The following is a 22,261-nucleotide window of genomic DNA, read 5'->3' as shown; positions in this document are numbered from 1 at the left end:
TTCTTTGGCCATATTAAGCCTTTATAGTTTGCGTTGGCTGTTTCAGGGTACACAGGTCTGTATGTGGTAATGTGGTAAGGTGAAGTATAAGCTTCAGTCAAGACTGGGGAATTGGCGTGAAGAAATGTCTTAAGCATCCTATGTTCCTTTATTGTTGTTTCAGAGGTGCAATTTCTGTAACTTTTCACGTGTTTAAATTTACTTCCACTCCTCGTAGTCTTGATGGGTTTATGTATGTCTTGGGGCCAAATGTTACTTAGCTGCTCAGCAGATGAACTTCAGGCTTATAAACCTACAGTCTTACATATTTTACATACTTTGAATTACGAACGAGGAGAGTTTGCATTTTTAACTGGGAGGCTATAAAAAGCAGGTGATTTGCACTCAGTTTCTGTAGGTATGTAGTGGAGCATTGTGCCTTTTATATTGATACTCCTGTATTTTGTTATAACGATCTCTGAAACTTCACAGCTATTTCTCTGATTCCAAAACCAGCTTATTTGTGAAGGCTATGGCCAGTAGAAGCTAGAATGTTGTTTTTACTACTGGTACTGTTTATTGTTTGTTCTGTGTTTCCGTTCGTGCCTGTATAAAATGGAGATGCATTCAAAACGAGCCAAGTCTAAGAGAGTAGACATAAAGTCACAAAAAGAAATGGCCATTTGTTTTCCTATTAATCAGACTAAAATATTGTGGGAAAAGATAATGCATATGAAAATTGAAGGCTTCCATCAGTTTTACAAAATTGACTTGGGTGTTCATGAAGTGAATTATCTGCCTGTATTACAAGGATTTTTGTACATGCTGTCTTCTGCTGTGCATGGTCACATGGTGAGAGAGAGAGCCATTGGTTGAGAGTTGATGTTGGCAGGGTTAACATTTACTAAATTTTATCTAAAGTTCTGCATTGTTTGCTTTTGTGATGTGGAATGGGAATTATCACTGGCCTTAATTATCTAGGAACTAAGGTAAAGCTTGGGAACTTTCTTCTTATGAGGATTCTGTAATATTTCTAGTCTACTAATGGTCTAGATTCCTATATTAATCCAATGTATTCCGGTGTAGTTGATGTCTTTTTGTGTGTGTGTGTGTGAAATAGTTACCACTCACCTCTTTTGAATGGCTTATTGCTGATTCAGTCCCTGTTTTAAGCCACAGTGTCACTGAAATTCTGAGATAAGTCAGCTATTTTCAGTCTTTGCACCATACAAACAAACATCAAGTACAGTTGAAACGTGAGAACTGTTTGTGGTAAGACTTCTCCTGCTTCAGGATGGCTGCTAACAAGGATGATAATGAGCTATTCTTAGGTATTTGTGTTAAAAGAAGTAGAATGGTTTCTAGTGACAACAGTGGACCACAAAACCTTCCTGTCTTGCACATCTGGTGTGAGGGCTTTTGTCTCAAAAAGGGGGGTTATTAATGAAAATAAAAATCCTTTCTCACGAGGCATAGCAAGTTAGCAAGGGGGAGGGGATACAGAGGGAATGGAAGTCCTGCCCTAATTTATCTAGGCCTTTATGCTGTCACAGCGATAAGCACAAACTGAAAAAAAGGTTTCCAAAAATGGCTTGACTCACGTAGATGTTCTGTGAACTCCTTTCCTGAAGCTGTTATAAATGTAATGGAAGATGAGATCACTTCATTTACGAAGGTGCTTTTACAGATCGTCACCATTTCCCAGGTAAGCACACCCTGAGAGTTTCACCTGTTAGCAGCTGATGATTTTAACGCTTGTTTTCACTTGGTTCGAGATCTTCTGGAGGTATGTGTACACTTACTTATTTCCAAAATGTGGTCCTGGATACTGCTTTGCCTTAGCCATTGAAGGAATTCCAGAAGGACTCCTAATGTAAGGCAGTTCAGGTTTGACTGCATGATTGTAAGGAGATGTAGATATCCCTCATCACTGGAAAGATCAGTGGTGTACAGTGGAACTTTCTTTGTCTGAAGACTAGAGGGATCTGTATACAAGCTGAACAGATAGTTATGAGTAGCTATGACACAAACCAGGATGAAGCACAAGGTGAATGTATTCCATCACATTTAGTTCTCTCACAGCATTTTGTACTAAAGAACTAAACGCTTCGTATTTTACAGAAGGAGTGCTGTCTTAAGAGTGGATGGCTGTATTAATTTCAGTGTTACCTACATTTGGTCAACTGACTGAGGGGCAGGGTAGGATGGATGTGGGGAAGGCATTCAAAAGACATGGAGGCTCAACAGTTTGAGGGAATTAGATGGTTCAGGCATCTGTTCTTTGTCAATCCTAGAACAGCACGGACAATAAGGACTTTTATTTGGCCCGTGCTAAATATGCATACAAAATGCAGAACATGCTATACAATTTAGAACTTTAATAGTGTTCTCTGAACATCAGGCATTATGCAGAAACCAGTAGAAACAAATAGGAAGTTATCTGTTTATTAAACATAAAACCAGCAGCTTCAAAGCAATAACATGACTGTCACTGAAGGTATTTGTGTATTTAAGTAGTACTCTTTTAACATTTACCTTATGACTAAGTAATGATAAGCATAGCAAGGTCATTGCTATTGTTTTTAAGCATGAAATGAACAAATTCAGCCATTGATTTTATTAATAAGTTTCAATGAGTTGTCTAACTAATATTGAGTAAAAGTACCAACTGAATAACTGCTGGCACTCTGAAGCCTAGCTTGTAAAGATGATCTAAGGTTTCACTGTGATTTTTTTTTCTCTGAGGATGGTTGTAACTGACATTTTTCCATTCACAGTTGCACATAAAATGCTGTGCATGAGAGTGAATGGGAATATTATTTTTTCTCCTTGGGGATTAAGCATCTTTGCTGTATCCAGCCTTTGGAACCAATGATCAGTGCTGTACTGTCAGAGCTGCGAAGAATCTCTATACTTATAATTTCTCTGTTTTGAAATTGTAGCGTTTCACCTGATGTAGTTCTTGTATTTAGGAACTGAAGTTCCTTTGATTCAGATTCACATTGGAATCGAAGTCTGGGTACAGTTCTGTAAAGCTGGATAATGCTGGAAGATGGTTAGTTTATTGCATTCTCAAAGGCTTTTCGTTAGGATTTCGGAAGTAAGTAATGGCTTGTGGCAGTGTGAATGAAGATTCACAAATACACCTGCTGGAACTAATGTTTAAACATTCCTAAATTAAAACTATTGGCAAACATACGTGCTAGAAATATTCAGCTTCTTTATGAGCAAAGGAATCTTCCAGTCACATGCATATCAACGTCAATCAAAGAGATTATTGTTATTTTATAATACTGCATTATCATGTATTAAATTATACATCCATTTCATCTGGCAGTGTTCTGATCAATCGTGTTGTGGTCTTACTCCATAAAGCCCATGGTGAAGGAGTGAACACCAGGGACTTCATTATTTTTTTGATGCAGAAGGGGCAGAGTATCCTATCTCTGCACAGTCATTGTCTGTTGTGAGAAAACCTTGGTTTTAAATATCCGAGGACTTCAGTATTGTTGCAGTGGCCGTCTGAAGAGCATGAGGCTGTTTTAAGCTCCACAGATCAGACAGATGGAAACTTAGTGGGAGAAGTTCTGTTTTCTTGTTCGTTCCTTTTTTGTTCTTAAAGTCCTCTTCCTCACCGAATGAAGTTGCCAGAAAAGGAAAAGTGCAATACTTCTCTCTTGACTGCCTAAACAGGCAGTCTTACAGCCCTAAAAATAAACAAGGAGTCCAAAAGAGAAGTCTTGGTGAAATTTGGGCCCTCCCTCGGTGGGAGTTCTGCCATGGATTTCAGTGAATTCAGGACTTTGATGTGTTGGCCAACTGCTGCAGTTTTGTTGATTTTGGCCAGCTGTGCCAGCCACAGCTTGTTCTATGTCCCAGAATAGCTTCCTTGATAAGATATTTACCATTACAAGTATGGAACAGGTCCTCTAGCCAGCACTTAATGTTACAGAGTAGCTGTCATTTAAAAACACAGCCAATACTTTCCTGAAAGTGTTTGTGGGGGTTATTTTTAGTTGTTTCTTCAAATTGATCATGGCCCTCTGAGAAAAAGGCAAAAATACCTTTAGGGAACAAAGGCAGCATTTGAAAGAGTTAATGTTCAGGAGATCTTAAAGCACTTATGTTATAACTGGTGGGTGCATATGATTGATTCATTTTTAATAAATGTAATTTCTAGAAGGTAATTTAGCATTGGAAGAGATGGAGTTACGCTTGCAGAAGTCCACGTAGAGCTGAGTGTGTATCCATTAGCTGAGCCCCTCCTGTGATCACCAAGTCAGTTAATAGAGAATGACAGGGATATCGGAGATTTCCCTTTTGGAAATGGAGGCTGAATATCCTTGCGAACTTGGCTCACTAAAATTCATTCAGCCAAAATTTATATGGATACTTAGTGTGTTTTCCAGAACTGAGGCTTTAGCATGGACTTTGGTATTTAGTTTTGCTGTTTTCTAAAATAATTTTTCTTTACAGCAGTAGGCTATCTAAAAGATGAAGAATTGTTTCTGTCTCATTCCCTTCCATCTACTCCTCCAAGCTCTTTCAAATTACTGTTTTACAGCCCAAACTGAGGCACTATGTGTGATGATGATGAAACCACTGCCCTTGTTTGTGACAATGGGTCTGGTCTTTGCAAAGCTGGATTTGCAGGAGATGATGCTCCAAGAGCCGTGTTTCCATCCATTGTTGGACGCCCTCGACATCAGGTCTGTTGGTACCAGAATGGAAGTGCTGCCTGCTCGTATTTGTGAGACTTGTGGAAGTGATAAAGGATTATTCAGGCAAATCTCCCATTCGTGTTTGTGGGAATTGAGCTTGTTAAGAACCAGGTAGTTGAGCTGCATATCTTTTATGCAGTGAGCTTCCGAGTCCTTTGGAAAAGGTATTCTTCAACTATAAAATGTTGACTGTAGAAGAACATGAATGTTTTAATGATGTGGAGGTGTCTTATGGGAAAAAAACCACAAAAGTTGCTGTATCAACACAAACAAAAAAGGAAGAACGCTGCTAACACAAGAAACCATATGAATGGCAGTGGTAAAGTCCTTTTATTGTTCCATTAAACAAAAGCAGGGCCCATTAAATGTCTGAAAAATATCTCCGGTGCATCACTTAATCAACTCCAGCAGGACTAGAAAGGATAAATGTGATTTTTCTTGAACTTGAAAAAGGTCTTGCTTGCTTAATTACTTTTCTAACAGTTCCTTTAGAATTAGAAGTTGCCAGTTTTCACTGATTTTGTTCTTATCCGAGTTAGATTTTAATTTTCTGAGGTGTCTAACCCCTTCCCTGAAGTTCTCTGTGTTCTTTTGCCAAGTTGAATAAGCCTGTTTAGACAGGCATAAAATATTAAGCTTTTTAATGAATGTGTTTTGAACACCTCTATGAGTTATTGAAGTTTAAATGTCAGTTGTTGAAAGCATGTCCATTCTTTAACCTCTGGAATTGTTCACTGGCTTTTAATCATGATTGGAGCTGGCATGTCATTTTGCACAGTGAAACATCTCAGTGGCTGCGTTACAATCCATGACAAAATTCAATATATTTTTTACTATTTGCTGAATAATATTGTACCGAATGTCTTGTTATATTTAGAGAAAGAATGATAGACTTCCTAATGCAAACATGATGAAATTAATAAAACTATTATTCAACGTGTTCATTTTCTTTTGCAAAATCTCTTTTATGTTTCACAAAAGAGCATTAATTAATGTAAATTTCAAAGTTGAATGTTTATCCTTTACCTGTGTTGTAAACTGGTCTTCTGAAAAGGAGCGATCTCACCATTTAAAGGCAGTAGTGGAACTGCTTAGACCCAAGGTGCAAGCAAATATAAGAAGCAGATCTTTGGAGTCAAAACCAGGTTCTCTTTCATCTGCAATTCATTTCAAGTGTTTCTTTGCAATGTTGAAGGACCCATCTCTCCTGGAGATACCATGGGTTTACTGATGCCTTCCTAGACATTGCTTCTATGCAGGCATTCTCTGTGTGCGGTGCAAGATCCCCAGCTTCATTTCTGAAGCTGTGTTAGGCTTTCTGGAGAGTTTATTGAGCTAGTTGGTACGGTCAGTGGTTAGCAATAAATTTGCATTTTAGTTTGGCTTTGTGGAGTACATTGTTTCACATGAGATTTAGGCCATATTCTTTTTACTGTGCAAGGTACGCCACACTAATAGAGGAACAATATACTTTGCAGGGTGTTATGGTTGGAATGGGTCAAAAAGACAGCTATGTAGGGGATGAAGCTCAAAGCAAAAGAGGGATCCTGACGCTGAAGTATCCCATTGAGCATGGAATCATCACCAATTGGGATGACATGGAAAAGGTGGGTGTTTACTTTTAATATAATTTTCTTAAAGCGTCATCAAAAACACAGAGTTTGACGTTATCTTCCTTGCAAATCAAAGGAAGTTCTTGAAAGAATCCTTGAGGAAATCTCAGTATAGCTGAAAGGATGGTGCTGTGTGCCTGTACAGGAGTCCAGTGCTGATCAGGCCTTAGCACTGCTGGAGACGTTTTAAAAAGTAAATGTTTTTCTTCAGGTATTTGTGGCATGTTAGACAAATATTTTATACATATATTTAGTCTTGAAGTTCGAACTGAGACAGAACTTGGTATGATGTGATCGGAATTGGCTAAAGTTGGAGTTGCAGTTCATCAGAGGTGTAACAGAAACACGAAGGAAGGTTATTTCAGTTGGGATTGAAACCTGTGAGGTAGTGGATGATTTTCCCTCCTCAATTCTTGCCTATGTGAGCACGGATGATGCACGTGTTTTGTATTGCATAGAATGCACTTGCTGCCAATTGAAGACCAGATTTGTGCTTCTCATCCCTGTACCAACTCTCTAAGCAGGGGACTTTTTCCGCAGAGCATGTTTTCCCATTGCTGATTCCAGTGAGCTTTAATGCCTGTGTGGTGATGAAGCTGCTGTATTCCCTGCCAGGTACTGCATTCCTGGCATTTGGACAGCAGAATGGCACTGAGCAGTGCCTTGCTGAGGGTGCCAAGAGCAGGCTTGGCAGTGCAGAGTGCTGCTGATGGGTTCTGGAGAGGGCTATCTTACTGTGCGAAGTCCTTCTCATATTGCATGCATCCCGGTCTTTGCAGGGAGCACCTGAATCTGTGAGAGTGCTGTGTCTGCTTAGGGGCAAAGCAACAACTCAGCTGTGTGTTCTCTTATATAATCTCACAGCCACAAATTCACACTGGTAGTGCAGGGTGTACCAGGTGAACAGACCAAAGTTAACACAGAAGTAATGGGAGTCCCAACTTCTTGTCTGGATGAGAGTTGCCCACCTACTCCTCTAGATGGAAGCATAGTATTTGCATTTCATTATTTCACTGCTTCCTGGGAAGATACCTTGCTCATTTCTGTAGTGTAGAATAGGTGGGAATATAATTCCCACCATTATATTGTTCTTCATGATAATTTTCCTGCTCTGCATTGGGTGAAAAAGTTTACTAGGTTTGTCTCTGCAACCAGAACTGTTCTGTGTAGAGCACATAGTGGTGTTTGCTTTCTGGGTAATGCTTGATGCTGGAGCAGGCTATCTAAAATGCAGTCAAGAACAGAAATTGGGGATGGTAAAAAAAAAAAACAAAAACAGAAACAAAAACTGGCATGTGCTTTACTGTCTCATGGTGTAGTGCTGCAGGGTAGCATAATGGCTAGAATGACCTCTGCTAGGGGAGGGGTTTTCCAAGGATGTTCTTTGGTGGAGATTCGGGCAGTGCTGTAATTCATATAATGGTAGGACAAGGCATGGGTTCTTGTAGTCCGACTTTTTTTTTTTTTTTCTCCACTTTATCAACCAAATGAGTGAGAGTGGGTTCTTAGCTCAAAATCACTTTCTTATGTCATACAACACCCAAGATGTCCTAGCTGGAAGAGATGCCCCCAGACAGAGTTGCGCTCAGTCTAAGGAGTGGGACAGAAAGTGGAAAAGGTTTTCAAATAAATGAGCAACAAATAGCAGAAAAGAACCATGAGAGAAAGACAGAGGGAAGGGAGAGATGAGAATCACATTGCTAACTTTCATGATTGTTGCAAATAAATTAAAAAGAAAAAAAAAAGTAATTATTATTATGATTCTCCCCAACTCAGTTAGACATATGATCACATGGGAATCTTCCACCTAATTTCTGTACAACAGAAACTGTATAACAGTTCTGTGTATGTGTGCACATACACAGACACATACATGCTCTTCTGGCTGAAGGGCACTCAGAAGTGCATTGTTCCTAAAGTTTGAACGTTAAAGAAATAAGCGTTATGTATTTTCCCTGGGATTTCCCAAAACAAGTTGCACAGTTCTGATCCAAACCACAAATTTCTTTGGCATGCTTGGAAATAACAGTACTGAAAAATGCCACACTATAGAAGAAATGAGGAAATTGCTGGGGACTGTGCCAAAAAAATGGAACAAAGGCATAACAGTGTAGTGCTCAGCCATGCACGCATGACAATAAGAGGAGGTCACCTAAAGACTGGGCTGGGAAAATGAGTAAGGATGAGTTTGTGTGTGAGGGGGAGTGCGGATGGGGATGCTGCTGGGCGCCCAGGCATCTGTGTGAATCAGGAACAGAACATGTGGGCAATGAAGTGAAGCATTCTTCCTCTGGTGTGCTTCAGTTCACAATATTCAAATTGGGACTGCTCTGTTTTCTAGTGGATAATAACACGGGGCTTTGTACATCACCGTTAATTTGTACGCAGCAACGGAGCTGCTGTATGCTGAGTGTATGCTGAGTGTATGGGAGGGGAAGCGTTAGAATGGGGAGATTTCTGACCCTGATGGCTATGTAGATGTTTAAGTGTTGGAATAATCCCTCCTCGGTAATTTCTCTTAGCTGTTTTGCATGCTGTTTAAATTTAATTCCTGTCACCTGTTGAAATTAACACAGGGCTATTCTCATTTCTTGTGGAATACCATTATCCATTATTATCATTAGATCAAGTCTAATGGTCTGTGCAGCACCTAATCCTGCCTGGTTTGGAGTAAAAACCTGCAAAATGCCAGAGGTTTCATCAGGGTCTATCCTTGCTAGTACTGTTGAAATCTTCGGTGCATTGTTAATGATGTACAACTCCTCTCCTTCTTCTTTCCTATTTGAAGTTGTGGTTTTTTTCCTTCTCCTTATATATGACATATGTTGTCCTTTATTTTATTTTTACTGATTATTTCATTTTCTTCAACATTTTCCTGCCTTCATTTTCTAAACCTTTGTATGGTAACTGTTGAGTCACGGTCTGAACCACTGATTGAGCACCTGGGGTAAGGACCTGGTTGATTGAGCACCTGGGGTAAGGACCTGGTCAGCCCTTGGAGCACAGGTGAAGGCAGTTCAGCTGTGTGATAGAAAGGGGTAGAGCCTGGCTGCACTTCTCTTAGACCTCATTTAAGGGGCTGACTGCCATCGGGGAAGGATCTCTGCTTGGAGATCCTTCCTTGGAGAAGATTTCCCCTGTGAACCTGGCACCTTCTGATACAGGTGAGCAATCTTCTTCCCTTCCTTTATAGCACCTTTCTATTGTGCCATCTTTCTGTCATCACACCTCTGTTGTAGCACCTTCCCTATTGTGTTGATCTGTCCAATTGCTACAACCTTCAAGTGGAAATGGCCTGCACCCCAAGTCCCAGTTCTGGAAATATCTGGATTTATACTTAAGTGACTGAGAGGAAATGAGGTTTTTTTTCTGAGGGCAGATAACTTTCATAATAAATAATTCCAGTGCTTGGCAGCTGATGTCTGAATCTGAAGCACCTACGAAGTCAAGATCATCAAGTAAACTTGAGCACAAAGCTGATGCTTTATGCTCAGAAATAAGTTCATTAGGTTGGACAAAGCTGGAATATGATTAAAGAGACAAGAAAAAAAAATGGAGGAAAGAATTACATGAGAAGATGAGAAAATATTTCATCATGATACAAAACAATCTGTCTTTGAGCTGACATCAAGAAAATAATCCCTTGAGTTCCTCGTAGTCAGTCCTCAGACAAAAAGGGTCTTGATGGGTCAGGAGAACAATCAAAGCCAGCACTATTGGTACAGGTAACACCTCCCAGCTTGAACAACAGTGATTCACAGAAACTGAGAAACGCAGTTACTTGGAATGAGTTTGATTCAGGGCTTACAGGATGAAATAGCTGTGGCAAAAACAACTTTTCATTTCTGCGGAAATAATTAGATTTATACAGACTGCCTTGGCAATGGCTTACAACTGGATCTTAGCCTTCACACAGCTTGAAGTGGAGAAATCTCTCCAGAACTGGCAGTTCAATGCTCGGCTCAGCTCCAGCACCAGAGCGCTGGGGCTGGAAATGCAGCAGTGCTTCCATTTAGAGAGGATGATCCATCATATGTGCAGGGAATCCTGTCAGGAGGGGCTCCCTTGTGTAGGTCATATTCTGTTGTTCAATATGGTAAAAACCCAGTGGTTTTGGTTAATAAAAACAGAGCAGCATTTGGCAGCTTCACTCTTGCAAGCTTTTTCTCTATTTTAACGTGTCTATAGAAAATTTATTAGAACTGTATCTGAAAAGCTTCCTGTGTAGTGTTATGTGGACAAATGGAATAATTTCCTGACCACTTTTCTGAAGTGATTTTCATTTTAGATTTGGCATCATTCTTTCTACAATGAGCTCCGCATTGCACCAGAGGAGCACCCTGTGCTGCTGACCGAGGCCCCGTTGAACCCCAAGGCCAACCGTGAAAAAATGACTCAGGTATGGTGGGCCACCAGATAGGAATCATGAAATTGTTAAGGCTGGAAAGACTACTACGACCACCCAGTCTGGCTGTCCAACCATGCCTGCCACCTCTCTACACCACATCACTCAGTGTGACATCTAGTCTTTTCTTGAGCATCTCCAAGGATGGTGACTCCACCTCTCCCCTGGGAAATGCTGCACTGCAGACCACTTCTGCATGGGAATCATACAGGAAGCCATGGTATAAAAGTCCTTGATATTCAGCTTTCTTAATATGGAAGATAATCACTTAGGGTTGGCATCTCTGAGCGCAAAGGATTGGAGAAAATTGTTCTAAAAATTGGATCTCTTCTGTCTTGGGAAAATGGATTGCCCAGGAGTATTCAAATTGAAATAATGCTCTGCTGAATATTTTTTCAGATAGATGTGCCCGAATTGACTTAATAAGCATATCTCAGAACCAAAAGTAGACCTCCACAGTTTGTACATTTTAGAACAGCCTTCTGGCCAGAAGTCCATATTGCAGATTTGACTAGTGATGTAAATAGAAGCATGACTTAAATACAGGTATGGAAGTAAAATCACATGGGAAAATCAAATGTAGCTCTGAGCTTCCCTTTGTGCACTCATTTGGCATATATTTAATAAAAAGATTATGCATCCATTCAGCAACAGTGTAAATATACTAATTAAGTAATGAAGTTGGCAGCACACGTTACTGGGAGGTAATACACAACAACAAAACATAAGAAAGACCTAGTTTATGGCAACCAGAAAGTGTAGTTTATACAGCAGACATGTCTGGGACTGTTTCTTTGTCATTACACTGTAATGATAAATCCTGTTTAGAGGCTTATTGCATTAAATTCATTGCATCAATTAACTATGAAATATCTAATTAATATATTCTTTAATTGTTGGTGTGCTTTTCATTAAAATAGACTTCATTGGCAAAGGCATTAGCTTATGAAATCCAAAGTTTAAATGTAACTCCCTGATTCCAGTGGCTCTGCACTGATGATGGATTAGCATTGTGTGGGGTAGGTAACATTAGTTTAGGAAAGAATAAATCCCATATGGCTGTCCATATTTCACTACTTCCCTGTGAGCCTTTAATGTTTTTACTCAGCAGAGCTCTAGCCGGAAACAAAAGATATTCCATCTGCTCTGATGAAAATGCAGAGTACCTGATATAGAAAGTGAAAAGAGTTGGAGCTTTTTAGGGTAGAGAATATGTGAGGGACAAGATGAGAGAATGTTGAATGTCGTAAGTTGGAAAGGACCCATAAGTTTCATTGAGTCCAACTCTGGGCTCCAAATGGACCACCCAAAAATCAGACTCTATGAGAACATTGTCCAGATGCTCCTTGAACTCCAACAACTTGGGGCCCTGGGGAGACTTTTCCGTGCCTGCTACCTTCTGGTGAAGAACCTTCTGATATCCAAGGTTACCATAAAGAGAAAAAAGTGTTTGCTGGAGACAGAAAGAGATGACAGGCTTAAGCCAGATCAGGTGAGGTTTTAGCTACACCAAGAGAATCCTGAAGTTCGTGTTTCACTAGATATGTTTGCCAGAGGAATCTGAACACTCTAGCAGAGGAGTTTCTGAGACAGAACAAAAGCTGTGCCAGGAATGGTCAGGTCTTCCTTGAGCTATGAATAGGTTGAATATTCCTTTGTTTTCAGCTGTGTTTTCTTAATTTTTTTAATGACATATATCTAAATACTTTAGATTGCTGTATTGTTGCAGCAGTGGGGTGAGAAAGTCATCCAGGGTCATTGCCTTCAATGAATGTTATCAGTAGCACCCTGACCTAGTCTGAGGTTCATTAAAAGATATCCACTGACTTCAGTTCTGCTGTCTCTTCAGTTACTTTTAAGTGTAACTGAGAAAGTTTTGTGAATTTTTAATTACAGATTATGTTTGAGACATTCAACGTGCCAGCCATGTATGTAGCAATTCAGGCAGTGCTGTCTCTGTATGCATCTGGAAGAACCACTGGTGAGTCTGTCTGGGTGCCGTGTTGTCCGCCTGTCCTTCGTTTGCACGTGTACGTACTCCTTTGCTGTGGCATGCCAGCTGTTTATTAAGAAGAATCAATACTTATATGGAAACAAAATGCCTTCCACTATGCCATTTAAATGCTTCTTGGTTGTTCTGCTCTTTGTGGCAGGTGTGGGCATTGGCTTCATGTTGTTCTGCTTAAAATGATCAAGTTGCTACTTCTCAATAACATGAACAGGTGGATGGTACAACTTGATACTGCCCTTAGTTGCACAGCATGGAGAAACAGTTTGTATCTTAACTGGGCTGTTCCATGCCTGCTCTTTCCTTCTTACTTCATACCTGTCTCTATTGTGAAGCTCCATTCCCCATACAAGATAAATAGTTTCCAGTGGTTAAGTGAAAATGTTTCATGCAAGTATTGAATATCTATCACCAAACCTGATGTCTGCTGTTAATTAGCAGTCTGCTCTAGAATTAGCATGTAGTTCTTATTGCCATTTAGAATCTGATTAAACATCAAGACAATAAATTACATTTTAGTAGTCTTTTAGTCTTAACATATTTTGAAAAAAATTAAAAGACATCTGTTTATGTAGCCTGATGTCACGGTATAATTCTATATGAAAAGATCACCAGCCTGCAGGGATTACAACCTGTTATAAATACTTGTTTCGTGTCCAAAATTTGACTGTTTATATACATCTTTGATATATCAGAAATGCTTTATTCATTTTGGTTGGAAAACATACACTCACTTCCATTCTTGAATAGGAAATTGACTCATCTGCAGGCAGATAAACCGTGGTTACATTTTCCCTCGTGGAATGATTTATTTTAATGGCAGACAGATTTTTATGTGCAGTTTATATACTGTTTCATGTCTGTGAAGAGCTAGCAGTCTTCTAAAATGAAAGACTCCGTATATGATTATTGTTGTTAGCATCTGTTCAGTAAGAACAATACAATCAAGTTGCTGAATGTTACATGTCTCTTCACTGCCACAGTTGCTTAGTTTGAGCTAACAATTTCATCTCACGTGTGAGCTCTTTAGATGTAAAAATGACAGAAGCAATTGGGTGAGGATCTTTATTTGTTGCTGCACAATTCATTTTAGAATATGAGGAATGTAGAGACTCTATAATAGTGGAAAATATCCAGCGTCTCCTTTTCTTTCTCTTTTCAGGGATAGTTTTGGATTCTGGGGATGGTGTCACACACAATGTACCCATCTATGAGGGCTATGCCTTGCCTCATGCTATTATGAGGCTGGACCTTGCAGGCAGAGATCTGACTGACTATCTCATGAAGATTCTTACAGAGAGAGGCTATTCTTTTGTCACCACTGGTAATGAGCTTTATTTTGCATGCACTTTGCTTATATTTGTTCTGGTACTTGTCTTATTATGCTGGCAAAAACCATATCTCTAGCTTAGCTAATGGAATTCTTCTGGCTGTGCCTTGCAGCATATCTGTTGAGCTCAAGGACATGGTTACCACTTTGTTAGGAAATCCTGTGTCGTTGAGGAATTTAACTGCTTGTTGGAGTTCACCGTATCTGTTCCACAGACAAAGGAACAAAGTTAGTAGCTGGTAATAGATGAACCTCTGGAAATTTGATCAAAGTTTTGGCTCATAAAATGTAAAAATTTCTTTACATTGTTTGGTAACACAATACATCTTCATCAGCAGATGAGAGAGATTTGGTTATGCAAATGGGAAGTAGTTTAGTTATGATGGCAGAGAGATCAGAATTCAATGGACTGTATGGCCACCCTGGGCCTAAGGAGCTGCGCATGAGGATGTCTGTGTTCAGTCTGTTGCACTGTATGTTGATTAAAAACTTACTGACTCTCTGCAGCGGAACGGGAGATTGTGAGGGATGTAAAGGAGAAGCTTTGTTATGTGGCTTTAGATTTTGAAAATGAAATGGCAACTGCTGCTTCCTCCTCCTCCCTTGAAAAGAGCTATGAACTTCCTGATGGACAAGTCATCACCATTGGAAATGAAAGATTCCGATGCCCAGAAACTCTCTTCCAGCCATCCTTTATAGGTGAGACACGACTTCTCTTTTTAGGGCCTTAGCACAATATAGAAAGCATGCTTTATTAGAAACTATAGGAAGGTTTCACAGCTGTAGGATCTTAAATGTTTGTCCTCAATTGTCCTTAGAAACGTGCAGATTCTATTGGTTTATTTTGTTCTTTAGAAGTTTCTGCAGAAAGCTCTCTGTTCATTTAGAGTATGAGAATTTTAAGGCTGTTTCATACTTTCATGAACGCAGTAGAAGTTTTAAGTTGATGTTTGGAGAACTGTTGAAAGATCACTGCTTTTTATCTTGACTGATCTAGATCCACGCAGCACTGATTTTTTTGATCCAGACGCTGTTTCTGTTTATCATTTTCTTATATTAATCTGAGTTAATCTTAAAAAAAATAAAAATAAAAATCAAACCTTATTTTCCAGTAGTTTTAGCTGTAGTGTTAAAATTTCCATTCTCTCAGTGGATGTAGGCGCTTTATGTGGTAAATCATACTGCTCTTAAAAATTTCCCACTTCCCACTCAGATTGTGCTGATGAGGACCCAGCAAAATGGCTGTAGGCACTTTGGCATTATTTCTATTGTACTGAACAGCAAAGCTAGCCACACTTCTATGTGAAAATCAAACTATCCAAGCATTAATGTAGCTCCAAGCTCTGTATCTGAACAGCAGCAGGAGTGAGATTTACAGAAATTCCCTTTGATAGAGGAATTTGTTTACTGGAAGTGTAGTAAGGATTACAGTTGGTGCTAAAGGATGGTTATTGTCAGAAATGTGGCTATGGGACTCAGGAATTCCTGAATCTCCTTCCTATCCTAGGCATTCCATAACTTCTGGAGTCTTGTGAAGGGAGATAGGTGAGGGAAATAAGCTTGGACTAGTGAGCTTTCCTTTTCCATTTTAACAATAATAAAAAGAAATAACATGATGAAAACTTTTTTCCCACACAGGGATGGAGTCTGCAGGTATCCATGAAACTACATACAACAGCATTATGAAATGTGATATTGACATTCGCAAGGATCTATATGCCAACAATGTACTCTCTGGAGGAACCACAATGTATCCTGGTATTGGTGACCGTATGCAGAAAGAGATCACAGCTTTGGCTCCAAGTACCATGAAGATTAAGGTAATTTTTAATGCTTGCTTCTTTTGTTGAAAAATTATGCCGTATAAGCAAATCTAAAATGTCTGTAGTCGAATGCTCAGGTCTTGCATCAGGAGTCCTGATGGTAGGAGGGTGTGGACAGGCAGCCTTATCCCTCTGTTCCTTAAACCAGCTAAAGCAGGATTGAAAGAGGAGTTTGAGAGACAGGGATGAACCTACAGAGGAAAGAGCTGAAAATGCCAATGGATAGATGGGCAATTTGAGAAGTTACTGGGAGTATCACAGACTTCAAAGTTTAGCTGTCAGTGAAAGCCATTAGTAGTGAGAAGGATGAAAGAAATTTCAGTAATAGGCTAACAATTCACTAATGAATTTGAAATTTAGTTAAGTATTTACAGCATAGAACAGCTGATGCATTTTAGCACTGGATAAACGGGGAAGAGGCAGCCCAATATCTAACATCTATCTTGGGATACAAGGCTGGTATGTCCAAAGTGTTTGGGTTTTTTTGCTTTATTTACAGAGCTATTTTATCCTTAAACAAATGAACCTTGGACCACTCTCGGAAGTGTTTATTTATGATCAAATTATATTAATCTCTTAAATTTGAAATTCTTTCTCATTTGTAAGATGTTTTGTGGGCTGCCACTTATTCATCTGCTGATGATAATCTGTATTGACTAGAGTTGGAAGGCAGTTTACAGGCTTTCTGCCTCTCAGAGGGCTTATTTCATTAGAGTTGCATTGGTACAGTGCCTTTCACCTAGTTATTTAATCCAAAGAGATGTTACTGCGTTATCTGCTTGCCACTTTATTTATGACAGATCACGCTTCTCTTCTAGATGATTGCACCACCAGAACGTAAATACTCTGTCTGGATTGGGGGTTCAATATTGGCATCCCTCTCCACTTTTCAGCAAATGTGGATTAGTAAGGACGAATATGAGGAAGCTGGGCCCTCTATTGTCCATCGCAAGTGCTTTTGAATGCTTCCGTTGGCTACTGTCTGTGATAAGTAGTGCTGTTTCTCTACACCTTACCTGCTCTTCTTTGCTATGAGTGAATCCTGGTTTGGCTTTCCTCTACTTGCAATAAAGCACACTGTGTGGATGTCATATGAATTAGTATATTACTTCTAAGCTTTTAGTGCTCAAACAAGACTAACATTTCAGTGATGGGTATTTTTCAAGAGGAATTGCAGCAATTATAGTACACAGTTTGTAGTCACCTCCCCAGTTTTTAAGGATCCAACTGCTGTACATGGAGGAGGTGGCATACCTTACAGCTAGTAAGTTATTCAGTTAGTCTCTGCTAATTGGGGTTAAGTCTGAAGAACATAAGTAGTATAGGATTCTTTCAAACTTACACATGATGCAAGATTTGGGTACCATATGTGGCTTATTTTGTGCAGTTCAGTGGCAGACAGGATTTTTCTAAGGGGATTTATTTTACTGAGGATACAGCGGATTTATGTGGGAACTACTGAGCACATAGTGCTCAGTTGGTAGTACTCGTATGGATGTCTTTCCTTTGTCTGCTGAAATTGTTTGGCAGGAGTCCTTTGTCCCTATGACCACCACTCACCAACAGCAGAGAGTTTCAACAAGCTGCAGTGACATTTGCACATAGGCGTAACAGGCTAACTTAATTCTAATATTGTTTTATTCATCTCTTTTACTGGGCAGTCAGATGACATTTCATTTACTTCATCTGTATCTGTGCTATGCTAAGCTAATGGTTACTGAGTAAATAATAACCTTTTAAGTACGTTATTAAAATATTCTGGGTTTAATGGATCAATGAAAGTGTAATTATCCATGTAATGGTGGCATAGATTAATTTCACGGAGTTTACTTTATCTGTTATACATAAAATAATAATTACTGAGTTCTAATTTAATTTTATTTTGAAAATGGTTTCATTTCCTCCGAGTTTGGTAGTCAAATAATTTTTAAATGAAAACAAGATTGTTTCACAATTTCCATTAACAATTTACATCTTCCTGAATGAGGAATGTTCATAATGTTTGTTTTTTTTTTAAACGATGATTAAAGCAAGTTACATGGAGATCACGTTTTACTGTTTCAGATACCAGACAAATGTCTTCTATATGATTTTGGATTGGTGGTGATATAGGTTTTGACATTGTTCATGATTTAAATAAAACTTTTTAAGTTACTGCACTGAGAAGTAGTAGTAAATGGATTTTGTTTTGTTTGATTGTCGTTTTAATAAATTAACACTAGCAAAGCTTCAGAATGTGGAGCTTAGCCCAAAACACCCTAATGTGCTGGGCATGGGATTGGGGAACAAATCCTAAATTCCTGACTCCCAGACAACTGTTCCACTAACCAGACAATGTGTGCATATCCTCCCTCCCTTCCCTCTTTGTCTTCTTCTGACTTCAGTGCATTTTGTATTGGTGCCTCCTGAATCTGTGACACATGACCAGTGAAGACAATTTCCCCCCCTTTCCAAAGAAGGGGAAAAGCAAAGAGCTTTACTTACAGACCTCTTCTTGTAACTTGTTTGCTTGGGCTAAACTACAAGGAAAGTTGTATTTCTGCTGTAAGTGTTCAACTTTCACAGAAATAAATTTGCTTTCATTTTGATGCAGCACTTTTTTTTTTTTTTTTTAAATGCCCAGCATTTCAAAAGCATTGAGAAATCCAGTGCTGTTGTAAATAGTTTCTGTTATCCTTGGAGACAGCACAGTGGGCAATGCCTGAGTGCTGTGGCTAAGGGCAGTGAATGATTGATTCATCCTGATTTTTCTGGTGAGCAGCATCTATCTGCTCCCTGGTGAGTGCTCTGATGTAACCAGGTAGCTCAAGAGAATACTAGGCTGATGCACAAATTCTTCTTGCGCTGTGTTCTGCAATAAGGGTCTCTGTTGTACTGATTCTTGTGCAGTAAGGGGAGGAATGCAAAACTCCAGGAAGATGGTTGCCTTCATTTCCAGAGTTACATTGCAAGGTTGTGATTCTCTTCTCTCAGCCAAAACATCGAACAAGCATTTGCCTTCAATTCAATTGCTCATTGCCAATGTGGCACTGAAATGTGTTCACATTTCCTGAACTGTACAAGGTTCACCAGTGCTGCTCTGTGAAGGTACTGGCTGACTCAGGGTTTGCTTGTGTGGTTCTCCTTCAGAGATGACTGAAAAGTAGTTATAGTTGTATGTCAGCTTTGTATTGTGGTTGAAATGTCCTTTGCCTTTTAAAAATGCCACCTTGGAGATGTTTTATGGACTCCCGCTCATTCTGACTACTGGTAATTCCAGGGCTGGGTAATCTTATTTCTTTATCCAAATGAGCTCTTCATGATAAAAGCTGCAAGACCTATAAGGGCAGCATTCTCCAAAGCTCTGCTTTCTCTAGCACAGTGCAGCATAAGCAGGGGATGGTCCTTCACTACTCAAATAGCAGGCAGTTCAAGTTGCCATTATTCATGTGTTCTCAAGCAACTGTAAGTCACAGCAAATGTCTCAGCCTCTGAGTGAATGCTACTTCAGGTTTATTGTGAAAAGCTCATGTGATTTCTGCTGAAATTAATAATAAATCAACTGCATCTAGACTTAGCACTGTTAACTGCCTTTTAGTTGATATAACCTACATTTTCATCTCGACCTTTTGTAGTGTGATGTCCAACAGCATGAACTTAACTGAATGCCAGAGATTTGCATACTTACCTTTGCAATCGTAGAATTATAGAATTGCTCAGGTTGGAAAAGACCTTAAAGATCAAGTCCAACTGCAACCTAACCAAGCTACCTTAACTCTGATAATCCTCTGCTAAATCATGCCCCTGAGCATCACATCCAAATGGTTTTTAAGCACATCCAGGGATGGCGACTCAACCACATCCCTGGGGATTCTATTCCAGTGCTTAACAACCCTTTCAGTGAAGTAGTTTTTCCTGATATCCAGCCTAAACTTACCCTGGTGCAACTTGAGGCCATTTCCTCTTATCCTGTTACCAGTGAGAAGAGACCAACCCCGCTCTTGCTGTAAGCGCCTTTCAGGTACTGGAAAAGAGCAATAAGGTCTCCCCTCAGCCTCCTTTTCCCCAAACTAAACAGCCCCAGTTCCTTCAGTTGCTCCTCATGAAGCATATTCTCCAAGTCCTTCACAAGTATTCTTGCCCTTCTTTGGACGTTCTCCAGCACCTCAATGTCCTTTCTGTACTGAGGTATAATAACTGAACACAGTACTTGAGGTGAGGCCTCATCAGTGCTGAGAACAGGGGCACGATGACTTCCTTAGCCCTGCTCACCACACCATTCCTGATCCAAGTCAGGATGCCATTGGCCTTCTTTGCCACCTGGCACACTGCTGGCTCATATTCAGCTCACTGTCCCTCAGTACACCAAGGTCCCTTTCTGTCAGGCAGCTTTCCAGCCAATCCTCAGTAACATCAAAGTGAAAATCCCTTTACTTTGCTAATAATACTTGTCCAACTTTGAATATTAAAAATGAAGGATCTTTAATTTTCCAATTTACATTTTTTAATGTATCCTTTCAGTATATAATCGTAGCTCACTGGTCAGTGCCCTGAGGTCTATGAGGTTGCACAATTTTATTGCCCCCTTTTGTGCAGAATAAGTTCCAAGAAGTCCATGGTAGCATTGTAGTCAAATATCTGGATAAATGTAGCGTTTTGAAACAAATCCACAGCAGTACCCTCTGAATTGCATTACTTTCTCCTGTGCTAGTTATGCATGTGAAAAGGAAGGAGGAGAATAGGAAGCAGTGCAAACATTGCAGCAAAAAAATTACTGGAAAGATTTATAAAGTGTCTGATGAAATATTGGCAAAATGCAAAAGGGGTTTCTATCTTAAAATCACAAGGCTAAACTTCTAGTTTTGTAACTACATGCTTATTGGTTTAAATCCAACTGAAATATTTCATTAGTCTTAACATTCCAGCAAAATCCACTTTTGAAAAATAAATTTCTTTATTGTATTTGTAACTTTATTTTAATGCTAGTCTAATCTAGGATCTGAAAATGGAATCAACAAGAAATTAATTTAAACTCTGTTATTTTTTCCATTTCGTTTTTGTCCAACTAGTGCTAAAGAGATGCAAAACAGCAACGGGAAGTCAGCGGAAAGTTCTCATCCAAGTAAATGAACTGTTATATTCTCCCAGAATATCTAATTGTAGCTCATGATAAGACATTCCAAATAGGTGTGGGCTTCTGCATAAGGTAATGTCAATGCTTCAGGTCTCAGAATACTTCCTTAAGAGGAGGATAAAGATATCGAAGAGAGATGTCCACTTCAACTATTCACTGAATCTCCTTCTCCTCGTCCTTTACTATCCCTTGCCTGTCTTCTCCGTGTAATCTTGAAAGTTTGATGTAAAACAAGTATGTAAATCAGTTCTTCGTCGTTCTGTGACTACTGTTTGTATAAAACCAAAATTACCTGTGACTTTTTAAGTTTCTTTACAAAGGTGGACTCTTTGTATGTCAGATATTTGAAATATTTTCTAAACTTCAGCACTCAACTTTTCTCATTCTTTAGGCTAAGATTGGTCAATAGATCTCTACTGGGAAGGGGAAAAAAATTCTAAAAGCTTGTAAATTTGAGACTGTTCAGAACATGAGTAGCAAAGGAAGTAAACATTTTGTAGCATTTGTATATTTGTATAGAAGTGCTATATTTTGTAGAAGTGCTCCTTGGGCTTCTCTGTATTCCTCCCTTCCACAGGTCTCCTCTCACTCTCCAAACCAAAATTCTCTTCAGTCCTTGGCTGGCATTTATCTATTGATCTTTGCACAGCTGGGGCTGAGATGTGAGCTCTCCATGGTTGCAATTGAATTCTCATCCTGCAGCTGACTTATTTCTCAGCTTGGAAGAGCCTGATTATGCTCTGAATACTTCCCTAACAATCTGCATGTGGAATATTATTCAAAATTAAAATGCATTTTGAAAATAGAATCAATCATGTGCCAAGAGCAAATACAGATAAAAATAAATAAAACTATCAAGCTTTTTGTGTGATTTGGCAAACCTCTGCTTCTTTGACAGGAATTTGCTCCAGTCACCATGCAAGTCCTACTTGGCTATAGAAAGTTGTACAGTACACTGCAGTGTTTGTGCCAAGAGTGGGGAATTACAAGCCAAGAAGACACTTCATAATTTGCTCCAAACACTTACCTGCATTTGTTAATTGCTTACTGACTACCATTTCACTTCAAGATTATCTTTAAACCTATTGGGTTGTTAGCATCATATTGTGTCACAATTATGCATTCTCCTTGTGTGAAAATCTAGTTTGGCTGATGATAAATGTCCTCTAAATTTGGAAGTGCTTCTATGGATCCTAATTGTCACTGGATCAACACAGTCACTGCTACTAAACATTCAGAACTGGTTCTTGAAACTGGCTTTGGCATCTG

General features: G+C 39.3%; 1 protein-coding gene across 2 annotated transcripts; it reads left to right on the top strand.

The window, feature by feature from the left end:
- Positions 1-41: 41 nt before the first annotated feature.
- Positions 42-18,038, top strand: LOC122157600 (actin, alpha skeletal muscle B-like). 2 transcript variants are annotated; one of them, XM_042813444.1, is made up of 9 exons: positions 42-1,684; positions 4,544-4,688; positions 6,179-6,307; positions 10,602-10,712; positions 12,615-12,699; positions 13,889-14,050; positions 14,564-14,755; positions 15,695-15,876; positions 16,698-18,038. In XM_042813444.1, the coding sequence occupies exons 2-9, from the start codon at positions 4,560-4,562 to the stop codon at positions 16,839-16,841; spliced, it is 1,134 nt and encodes a 377-aa protein (XP_042669378.1). In that variant the 5' UTR covers positions 42-1,684; positions 4,544-4,559; the 3' UTR covers positions 16,842-18,038. The 2 variants fall into 2 exon arrangements, with proteins under 2 accessions (XP_042669378.1, XP_042669377.1); XM_042813443.1 differs by having other exon boundaries at positions 42-4,688.
- The last annotated feature ends 4,223 nt before the right edge of the window (positions 18,039-22,261 follow it).

Source organism: Centrocercus urophasianus, unplaced genomic scaffold (genome assembly GCF_019232065.1).
Source record: "Centrocercus urophasianus isolate 14NV4802_14NV808 unplaced genomic scaffold, USGS_Curo_1.0 seq_14, whole genome shotgun sequence".
In the NCBI taxonomy this organism is placed as follows: Eukaryota; Metazoa; Chordata; class Aves; order Galliformes; family Phasianidae; genus Centrocercus; species Centrocercus urophasianus.
The sequence above is the reverse complement of the archived record's forward strand: the minus strand, read 5'-3'. Positions and strand labels throughout refer to the sequence as shown.